Genomic DNA, 11509 nt, shown 5'->3' with positions numbered 1-11509 from the left:
GAAATTCATAAAAATTCTTCTTTTTAAATGTAAGATATGAAAATGTAATACAAGATTACTAGATAACTTCTAAAGTATACTATTATATATCTATGATTTTACCACGGTTTTTTGTTGATGTATAACGCGTTATAACTTATAATAGTACCTAATAGATATTATGATATGATTAATTTGGAATTTATTATAGGTACCTATTATAGGTCAATTTTTTTTTAATACCATAGATAAGTATATATTATATGTCTAATACATAGACTGATATACCGTCTCCGCTCAGAATCGTTTTTCTTATACAGTGATATTATATCATTGAATTCAGATTTAATACTGTCAGATTATACAGTGACCCACTTCTAACCTACTGTACAGCAGAGCGACATCCACTTACCCACCTTTTTTATTATGGATTCATAGAAATTCATTAGATTTTCAATTCATCTTCATTCAAATTTCAATTATCAGTTATGTTATCCGTCGTTATGTACCTACTTGTTAAAAAATTGATTAGTTTATCCAAGTTGAAAAACTCAGTTATTTAGAAACAATTTTACATTTATGGAACTATAGAATTATTTGATGAAGAGTGAAGACCATTGACCAAGTATAGGTACAATAGAATTATAGGAAACAAAGACATAATTATTATGTTTTTCAAAATCGTTCTTTCTCTGCTATGATATAGTTAGGTACACATAATATCTCTCTAAAACCATCTGAATAGCTTATCCTCCTGGTTAAAATTCTGGAAAATTTAAATTAACTTGGTCCAAACCAGCTCATGTCACTTTTCACTTGGCCCCGATGATTGTCCTCACATAACGTTTGATATAGCAATTATTGTTACGCAAGATAAGTCAAGTATACCTTGGTCTAATGTTCGACAGAAGACTCACCTGGAGTCTCCACTTTAAAATAAAACGCAAACAACTCAATTGCCAGCTACATAATATTGTCATATTTTAAGGCCTCTCCTGAAGTCACATAATATAATATGATCATCTCCAATTTGTACTATTATACAAAATCCTACCGAAACCTATCTGGTTCTATGGAATCACCCTTTGGGGTTTGACCAAATCATCAAACACCAGAACCAGTGCTGCAACTTGGTATACATATTGGTGGGCGTGCAAGCAAATATATATAGCCCATGTACAGTGGAACCTAAAACGTAATATAAACAATTTCGATTTTTTTGGAATCGAAACATTATTCAACTGTACAAAATATTATACGTAACTATATAGGTATAAGTACGTGAAGGTATATAAAAAAAACTTTTTTGAGAAACCAATAGGTACATCTCTCTACTCAAAATCTAAAATATCATCCCTGACCTGCAGAAGCTGACCCCACCTAGTATATTTTGTAATATTAATAAAAACAACACACTTTTTTTTTTTTTTTTTTTTTGGGGGGGGGTGTTTAAGACAGAACACCCAAAACACCCCCATGCTTTCGTGCCAACGCTTAGCGGTTGCACGTTATTGTTTCGTCAAAACTCGGCACTTAATACTTAATACTTTTGTCTAATTTATCAGATCGAGTTGATCGCCATCGTTTATAGATCAGTAACCATTAAGTTCACCAACGACGTTTTTTACCAAGACATATTAGGAATATGAAATACTATTTGTCTTAAGCAGTCCTGCCTTGGTTATATTGAGTTCGTATTATGAAATCAATCTTAATTCTTTGAAAGATTGTTTGAGAATCGTCGCGTGGCAACCAGCAGGGACGTACACACTACAATAATGCATGATGCCATTATTTTATTATGATTGCATATTATGGCTAAATGGCTTATTGGTGTTCGACTAAATATTATATAGAGTGTTAACCCTCACCATTTAGTGTGAAACTGTCTTTTATATGGTATTAGATTGAGGACCAAAAACTCTGATTATAAACGATATTAGCTAATGTTTAAAATAAACGATCGACATAATTGAATTAAATTTAAATGTTATTAATTTGGCCACACACACAACTCGTTTCTGACACCATGGATTTATTTGAGACATGGGAAGATCAAGAAATCCAATTTGATTTAAGTATTAGGTAGGTAATTAATTTTTAAGTATACTATAGTAAATACGGTAGTTAAATAAGCTAAAGCATAAGTTTAAGTTGATAATATTGTTCTGTTATAATTAATATAATATAACATTATTTGTGGATGTAATTTAGTGTTTTGAATGTCTTGAGATAATAATGATAATTAAACACACAAAAACAGTATATCATAGTTTCATAGTTTAATTTATAAAATGATTTGCTCCAGTGTATTATTTCGAATATGTATGTAGACATTTTACTTAAAATTATGTTTTTGTTCTAGCAAAGCGTTGAAAATGAGAAATGGAGAAAAAATAATAGACCGTCTAGAATTTATCGAAGATACAAAAGGAAATAGTGGTGATAAAGGTGTACTTGTTATTACAAATTTGAGAGCAATCTGGCATTCAATGACTATAGCAAGAATAAGCTTATGTGAGAAAAAATACATATTAGTATAAAACTGATTATACTCTGAAAACATCTAATTTATTATATTAATATTATTTTGTATGTACAATGTATATATACTATATAGCTATTGGCTACAATTGTATACAGGATATTTCTACGAGAATTGTAAACTCGGTAAGCGAAAAACACTTGTTAGTGTGCAAGAAATAAAGCAAATTGCTTAAAAATTAAAAATATTTACATTTTAGAGATTAAAAGGAATAACAGAAGCAATTTATATTCAAGCTAAATACAATGGACTGAGGTACGAATTTGTTTTCACAAATTTAATACCTGGTAATACAAGACATTTCACATCATTTATTGGAGTTTTCAAGTATACAAATACAAAAACATTTTTATTATTCTTTATACTATACAAAAAAGTTTTACTTTAAATTTGGTTTTAGAGCTTATAATTCTAGTAGACTTTATCGAGAATTAAAACTTAGGGGAGCAATATTGAAGAACGGACGTTTAAGGCTATTGATGTTCGAAAAAATGTATTCAGCTGTTAATGGCGTATGGAATTTATCTAGTGAACAAGTAATCAGTTATTATCAATAAAAACATTTATTTTTCAATATTTATACTCATGATTATTATATAGTTTCTACATAAAATATATTTATTACCAGGGAAACTTGGGAACATTCATGATAACAAATATTCGATTGGTATGGTATGCTGAAAGTAATGAGACATTCAATATATCGCTCCCATACATTCATATTAACTCAGTATATTAAAAATTTGTTTAAAAAATCAAACTTAATCCTAATTTATTAATTTTTGGACTAGATAAAAATTAGGGAATCCAAATTTGGTGAAGTGTTGGTGATAGAAACAAATGGTTACAGTGGAGGCTTTACACTTGGATTTCGAATAGATCCCAAGGACCGATTACGATCAGTTACTAAAGAACTATCATCATTGTTTCGTATTCATTCTCAAACGCCAGAATTTGGAGTACATTTTGTTACTACTGAACAGGTTTTCTTTGTATTAAGATAACTATTACATACTCATTAAATTATATTAAATATATTTTAGGTAGATAATAATGAGCCCATAACACTACCAACACTCCCCAACTATGATGAGTTTGAAGACGAGAATACAATAGGTGTTTCAAATACTTTAGCTGCATATAGTGTAAGTAAGACAGGTAAAGAAGATGGACTACCACAGTATGATTCTTCAATAGGTTTAGCTATTGAAACATTGCCAGATGGTTATACAATGGCATCTTTGTGGGAAGTTATACCAAGTACCAATAATAAATAACACAAATCTATTAAAAATGTCTTATATTTAAAATTTATAGTAAAAATGTATTTTAAGTGAACGAATTACAGTTGTTTTAATATTTAGCCTCAGCATACCAATCTGTATGAAATATAACGTCCAGCAGTTTCAGAATTTCTTACAATTTTCACTACCTGTGAACAAAACATGGATTAACTTAAATGATTTATAATAGTATTCAACAAGATATTGTGCACGATTAATTATTAACGTTAGTATTTGAATTACTACAATGGATACTTGTAACTTGTAAGACCACAAAATACTTATAACCCAACCATAATTTGTTTTTGTTTTCACATTTTGTAAAAATATCTTTTTATTAATTAGCTCACGTCAAATATATTTTTAAGAGGATATCAGTGCACTATTGTTTTCTCTCTCTGACACAAGCGCAACATAGCACATTTACATTCAGTAGAACCAATATTGTGTTGTTAGCTTTAGTATTAGCTCTTAGGGTTAAACCTATTATGAAACTTAAATTTAAAAACATTATGTTGCTCATTACTTACATATAAATTAACATTTTTTAAAATAAAAAACACAGCAAAAACATAGATGATGTACCTACTTAATTTTAAGTTTAATGATAGGTCAATTCACTCAATACTAAAGTTAACACAAAGTTGATTCTGCTAAATGCCAATTTACCATGTTGCACGTGGATCAGAAAGAGAAAACAATTAGTGTGCTGACATCCTCTTATGGTGTTTTATAGTAGATATTATAATTGTTTTTGTGCTATGCATTGATCGATACATTTTATTATCCATGTTAAAAAAAAATATCAGACATTTGTTAGTAACTAAATAAATGCCAAACTTTTGAAATATGAATGTAAGAAACTGTTTTTATTGACATACTACACAATTTTTTTAGCTATAAAAATGTGTTTTATTAAATTTTATTATATTTTGTTCGAATAGACCAACTTAAAAAAAAAAAAATATATATATATTTAAATTGATCGTCTAAGTATTGTTACACTATCTCTGATATAATATATTATACTATACATATTATATTCAATCTTACTTGTCCTCTTTTTAAGCCGAAGTAACGAGAAACTGGATCACCTACTTGAATTCTCATCAGCTGATTTTCTTTTAATTTGCTAATTTATTTCAGTTAAAGAAAATTACATACATATAAATAAAATTGAATTACTAATATGGTTTATCAAAAAAAAATACTATAAAACTTCTCACCATAAGCAACATACTAATAGACAAGAACTAGTATAATGTGGCATATAACAGTAACAGTACGAGATTTGTGGAAACATGACACACTAATGTAACACATCTTGATAGCAATCATATTTATTTAAAATTATTATAGACTAATGTATAACTAACCTACACATAACTTCCGGAAAAAATATTATATTATGTTCACATTCCCATGTACAATTAAGTATTGTTACTATGTTAACTTAAAATCATAAAATTTTATAAAAAATATAAAGTATTGTATCTACCTAATTACAAATTAGTACAGTAACTGGTACCATAGTTACTGTATACTAGTAAACATGTAAAAAAACAAGTGCTTTCTATATTTCCACACTAAGTATATACTCAGGTTGTTTATATTAGTCTAAGGCATTGTTTCTCAATCTGGGGTTCGTAATCTCGGAGACAAGGGGTGACGTTGGTAATGTACAAATATTTTTTCTAGTATAATTAATATTAGCAAAACACACTTAAACTAACTTAATATTGTTCTACTTATTTCCAATAATACAAATAGTATGAAACTGATGTTAATTGCCGCTGAGCAATAACACACAATCAAAATTAGATATTTGTCAATAGATGCAGGAACTCCACCACCAATGGCTTTCTCGCCCGACCATTCATGTATAAATGGTATTTATAAATAATAAACACACATTTGAAATGTTTTCTTTCCGGCGTATACTAGTTGTTATTTATCGCAAAAGTGATAAAATATTTGTAATTGGTAAAACCGATAATTAAACTCAAATTTGTATTTATTACAAGGGAGTTGTGAGGTGACTGACTTTATTCGGTTGCAACACTTAAAAGGTTGAGAATTGATAGTATAAGCCCATATCTGCCCCTCTTATAAAAATACATTTTAAATCAGCTATCAGCAAAAAAATAATAGAGTACAATGACTAATTCAGGTGACGGCATTGTGACCAAAATGGTTAAGATTATGTCAGTAATACAAATGTAAAATATTCTAATGAATGTTACCTTTTACCTAATATTTCTACTTTAAATTTTTATATTTGTATAAAAAGTTCATCATACATACTTAATTCTTAAACAATAATGTAGTTCACTATACCCGCCGGCCATACTATACAAAAATACTATAATTCAAAAAAGGATACTATCTGCACAAAAGTTCTTGTTTCTCATCTGGTGTCAAAACAATGTGTTCAGGTACTAGTTCATGTTCAGTTATATTAATTAGAAGTTCAGATTCCAAAAACTGTTCCAATATATATTTAGGAGCCATATCAACTAAAGACTAAAACAAAAAAAAAAATTATATTTTTTAACGCTCAATGCACATATTTTGTTATTTTGAATTACAAAGTTCAATCTGTTTTTACTGAAAAAATGAATTTAAATTATAAGCACTACTATAATAATATGAAGCTAATGATTCTCATTACCTATACATAAGTAAAATTTTTTTTCAAAACTATACTTCATTTACAATAAGAAACGCAAACTGCGGCAATTAGTTTTTGTTGCGACAGTCAGGTAACACCCATTTGTCACCCCCATCAAGTCACTAGTTTATATATTATACCTGCCAACTGCTGTGTAGTATTGCCATGTTCCTGTGCACAAGTCGGCCGTCGTTTGCGTTTCTTACTGTGTATAGAGAATATTATTATTACAAATAATATTTTATAATATTATGTTAATTATTAACATTAGTGCCGAACTGTGTTTGCGTGTTATATATATATTTTATTAATTTATTAGCTTTTTGTAAAATTGAGATTATTAAGAATCAAACATACTTGTTTTGCACTTGGAGTCATTCCTTGTTGAACAACAATAATAGCTCGAGTAATGGTTTCTTCTTGCATTCTCTGACAGTAAGTTTTTATAGTTTTTATACCAATTTTTGGTTCTTCAGGAAAGAAAACAAACATTTGATCTAAAATTGATAATGAGTTATTAAAATATTTTAAATCATATAATAATATGCTACTTGTTATACCTGTAGGATCGTCATTATGTGCCACAAGGACAATTAAATCACTACGTCCAGGTCTTTTTTCACTGTAAAAAAAGAAAATTACAATTTATAATAGTTAAAAATCTAGTAAGGAATATAAATACATATTATGTAAATTATATACTGAAGTAAATTTTTAAAATATTAACATTTTAACAAACCTAGGTTTATCTCCAAATTGTTCTTTAAACTGTTCCAATGTTTGATCCAATTCATCCTGTGTGACTAAATAACCTCTGTCATGGCAAAGCTAATATAAAACACAATTATTCATTAATTGATGTTACTTTTTAATTGTCGAGCTCCGACAGACAAAGGGAAATAACGATTCCGTTATCATTCTCCCATTGACATTAAATATATGGATGCAGCATTGTATAATATTCTGTTAAACTAACACAACTGATATCATTATTATTAAACTTGAGTCAGGCAACTATGGCCATTAGTTATTGTAGGGATTACGGATATGTAGGGTTGTTATTAACCATTTCTCTCTATTTTATATTTGTCTAAATTGCTAAAATTGTATGTTTAATAAAAATAGGATTGTATTGTCTATTCATAATATGTTTAATATCGATATGTACTCAGCATCACTTGATGCTATACCTATACCACTGGTCTTATTATCACTCTTTTTCCACCTTTGGTCTATCACAAATATAATTTTGTAAGTCCAGACAAATACTTTCTCAAAATGTTGAGCGTTAATGGTGATCGGATGGATAACAAAATAAAATGTAACTGAAACACATTAGTCCACGTTAGATTCTTACATATTAGGCAAGTGCATTTCATTGGCAATATAAATATTCAAGTAATAACTGTTGGTTTTTCGAATTATTAAGTACATTGTTAAATTTATGTTCCTTGATAAATATTTTATTAAAAAAGTAATATTGTAACAGGTAAATGAAAACGTTTTTTCCAAGTACTAAAAAGTTAAATTTCCGGTATCCGGGTACCTCAGTTTACAGGATACACATGAATACACTGTAATAGACATTTAATCCATCTACTGGACTATCCAGACCGTCTTGTTATTCTAAGTGTATATTTGGTGTAAGTATAAAATTTCGTTTTGGTATTTATCTTACCTGCATAACAGTTTTTCGAATACGCCACAGTTTGTACGACTCACATTCGTCATCCATTTTGCAATTAGCAAACGTTCAACCGTAAATGACTTTGCAACAGCGTTTTGCAACTTGCAACTTGCAATAATAATTTATTAAAGTTATCTTAGACCTTAGGGCTTAGTTCGTGGTAGATGTCGTAGAATGCGAGGTAGAATTCATTATCTATATGTCATATTAATTAGATAATATTATTATCTTTAAGCGTCGCACATGTCCAGTAATAAAATGTTACTAACTTCCATCACATCACACATGTCCCCGTACATAACACTGTCTTGACTACGGACTAATATAGACTTAGAATTTAGATATAATATAATAAATTGAATTTGTCATGTATGATGTATCTAATGGTATTTTATAACTTTAACCGTTACCGGACACTATTATACAATTAGTACCTATTGGCTATTATATAAGTATAATGGTGCACCTATTAGGTACCTATCATTTTTTATATGGCACCACCACATGGGGATTACACCGCTTGCACACTGCTTGGCCCCCAAATAGTATAATATTATACTATATAATTATACATAGGCAAAAAATAGTGTTTGCGATTTAGGGGGGGGGGGGAGCTTTATAATAATAAAAAAAGAAAAAGTTACCATTTAAAAACCAAAATTAGATAGTGTCACTGTGATTTCACTAACAAACATAAAGGGAAATATAAAATATAATATTTTTATGTATTTTTAATTCTTTAAAAATGGCACTTTGTTATCATTCTATATTATACATGACAGTGGCGGATTTAAAGGGGGGGGGGTGGGTCCATGGGATCCGGACCACCATCATTGGCCCCATAAATACCTATCTAAACATTTAATATATATATATATATATATAAATATATTAGTATATTCAAATATTCTTTAGAAGAGCTCCCCCCCCTACTTAAATGTATCTGAAAAATCAGTAGCCCCCTCCATGAAAAATTCCTGTCACTGGTTGGTAAAACAATAGATACCTATGCAAAATAAATTGTTTTCGTCTTCTTATCGACGAAGACAGTTCAAGCGTAGGTACCTAATTACGTTTTATTCTTGATGGTTGTTATATTTTAGAAATTTAATAATACCTACTGGCTACTGTTAATAATAATTGTCATTAATTGTTAATGTTTAATAATTACATATACAAATTTATAAGGAATTAACCTAGTCCCAACTCCCAAGATGTTGTTATTATATAGTTATCACTCATTAATTAAAAGTATTACCTACCATTGATTAGTACACAGTCGAATTAAATCCATTAATGAAGTCTTATGATATACAAATGTGCAAACGAACAAAATGACCAAAAAATGTTAAAAAATGATCTAAAAATAAAAACAAGTTCAAATATGCAACATGATTCAAAATTAAAGTTTCACCATTGAAGTAGGTATCTGTTTCATGAAACAAATTATGTAGGTACTTGGAAAGCATTGTCTAAGATCACCCAAAAACAGATGCTCTTTGCATTGAATTCCGGGCCCTACCTAGTTATATATTTTGTACCTACGAGTAAAAAGCTTAAAGTACAGTATCAAATAAGCCAGCGATTGCAAACAAGAGACAATATGTAGTCTTGATGTTTTGTACAAGATCTGAAGATAAGACATAATATATTTAATTGGTAATATCCAATAGGTGGGCACCTATATGGATAATAGGTATATTGTATGTTTACATGCTGTATGAGGATAATACCTAAGTACCTAACACCTTGTATAATATAATGTAGGAAATAAAGTATAAACTTCCAAGCTGTGTTTATTTATTATTATTGCATAGCTGTAATATCAATATGTGTATATGTTTGGTGTGCTAGTATATGGTGGTATGGGTCTATCTTGCGTCAGTGGAGTTGGACATCGAATCTCTACAATCAAATATTGATTACCAAGGGGGGCAGGGGGGCGAATTCCCCTCCCAAATATCCATAGCCAACAAATATATTAATGATGAAAGAAACTTTAAATTGGGGTAAACATTTTAAAATACACTTGGTTGCCCCCCCCCCCCCAACTGATGAAATTTCTAGCTATGCCTTTATCGACAACTATAACAGTGACATCATATTAATATAGGTAATCATTAAATCATTAGCTAATCATATTATTCTAGATATTGTCTCTAGTCCTTTGGAGTGTATTGTATACCTAAGTAGTAAGTACTATTAAACATCAATTATTATATTCTACAGACGACTTACGAGTATAAAATTTGTTATAATATACATTATATATATGCTATTTATAATAGGTATAGCCATATGGCATTATAGGCGTACAATACTATAAAGTTATTATGCGTTCCTCGCAACCTCGTCGGTGAGGAATAATTTAACGATGTAATTGATGTGTCGCCAGTGCTGATTATATGTTGTTATAATATTATTACGTGCACATGGTATATAGACATTATATACTATATGTCTATATAGGTACTTTATTGTTATAAGGGTATATTGGATGAAAACGGCGTGAGAAGGTCGGATGCGACGACAGACGCTCTGGCGTAGGAATACCTATACATAATGTATAAATATTATTATAGCACTCTCCAGACCCCGGATCTAATTTTTTTATAATGGTACCATCAATATTCAATATTATCTAAAAGGCGTATGGCGTATGAGGTAGGCACTTACCATTGCCACGACCATATATTTTTTCTATTATTTGTATTATCATATTTCAAAAAACAAAAAATCAAGTATCTACTGATAATAATAGCAGTTAGAAACAACTTAATTTAATTTTAAAAGTATATTATATAAAAGTTACCCGAAAAGAGTTTTCAAAATTACTAAAATAATTTTTGAAATAAAACAAAACATATTTATTATAATGTTTTTCAATTTCAATGGTATAAAAACGAAAATGTTTACACATGATTATCTGATATTATCATTGTAAACATAAATAAAAACGCAGAGTATCAAAGGTTGAAAGGTACCACGTTTTACGGTAATATTGGCTCGTTATGCGTTCGCGGGACATATATTTGTATTATAATATGTGACTCGCCAAGTTTCTTTAATATATTCAGTAAATTTTAATATACCTAATGCCATTTTGAAGCACCGAACATTTTAAACGACGTGATGACTCCTCCCCCACTTGCGTGCACCACCGTACTGAAATCTGAACCCGAATTTCAAACGATGCTGCGTTGTCACCAAATGCTTTTCTTCGCACACTTGTATAATAGACAATAGTGCCTACCTGTTTCCGTTTTTCGTGAGGTGCTGTGCACATATTTATTTGGATTTTGTACTTCCGCTTCAGTAACGGCGCATATCGTTTGAAATAGATT

At 29.5% G+C, this 11509-nt stretch overlaps 2 protein-coding genes across 2 annotated transcripts; one reads left to right on the top strand and one right to left on the bottom strand.

Moving 5' to 3' along the window:
* The first annotated feature begins 1781 nt into the window (after positions 1-1781).
* LOC100167871 (Bardet-Biedl syndrome 5 protein homolog) lies at positions 1782-3819 on the top strand. The gene is made up of 8 exons (XM_001950791.5): positions 1782-2064; positions 2345-2496; positions 2600-2649; positions 2724-2851; positions 2925-3060; positions 3153-3254; positions 3316-3507; positions 3568-3819. Exons 1-8 carry the CDS (start codon positions 1967-1969, stop codon positions 3799-3801), a joined length of 1092 nt encoding a protein of 363 aa, XP_001950826.2. The 5' UTR covers positions 1782-1966; the 3' UTR covers positions 3802-3819.
* On the bottom strand, positions 3810-8292 carry LOC100158973 (DNA-directed RNA polymerases I, II, and III subunit RPABC1-like). Its single transcript, NM_001162582.2, has 7 exons — positions 8157-8292; positions 7218-7306; positions 7039-7100; positions 6836-6975; positions 6191-6330; positions 4861-4939; positions 3810-3956 (listed from the first exon to the last, which is right to left on the bottom strand). The coding sequence occupies exons 1-7, from the start codon at positions 8211-8213 to the stop codon at positions 3891-3893; spliced, it is 633 nt and encodes a 210-aa protein (NP_001156054.1). The 5' UTR covers positions 8214-8292; the 3' UTR covers positions 3810-3890.
* Between the last annotated feature and the right edge of the window lie 3217 nt (positions 8293-11509).

This window comes from Acyrthosiphon pisum, chromosome A3 (genome assembly GCF_005508785.2).
Source record: "Acyrthosiphon pisum isolate AL4f chromosome A3, pea_aphid_22Mar2018_4r6ur, whole genome shotgun sequence".
Lineage (NCBI taxonomy): Eukaryota > Metazoa > Arthropoda > Insecta > Hemiptera > Aphididae > Acyrthosiphon > Acyrthosiphon pisum.
The sequence above is the reverse complement of the archived record's forward strand: the minus strand, read 5'-3'. Positions and strand labels throughout refer to the sequence as shown.

Bases quoted from the DNA above. Each gene is read 5' to 3' on its own strand.
- LOC100167871 (XM_001950791.5), top strand. From the start codon at position 1,967: ATGTTATTAATTTGGCCACACACACAACTCGTTTCTGACACCATGGAT. The intron at 3,255-3,315 runs GTATATTAAAAA...TTTTTGGACTAG, and splicing joins CATACATTCATATTAACTCA to ATAAAAATTAGGGAATCCAA. The intron at 3,508-3,567 runs GTTTTCTTTGTA...AATATATTTTAG, and splicing joins ATTTTGTTACTACTGAACAG to GTAGATAATAATGAGCCCAT.
- LOC100158973 (NM_001162582.2), bottom strand. From the start codon at position 8,213: ATGGATGACGAATGTGAGTCGTACAAACTGTGGCGTATTCGAAAAACT. The intron at 7,101-7,217 runs GTTTGTTAAAAT...CTTTTTTTACAG, and splicing joins CAATTTGGAGATAAACCTAG to TGAAAAAAGACCTGGACGTA. The intron at 4,940-6,190 runs GTATCCTTTTTT...GAAATAAATTAG, and splicing joins CAAGAACTTTTGTGCAGATA to CAAATTAAAAGAAAATCAGC.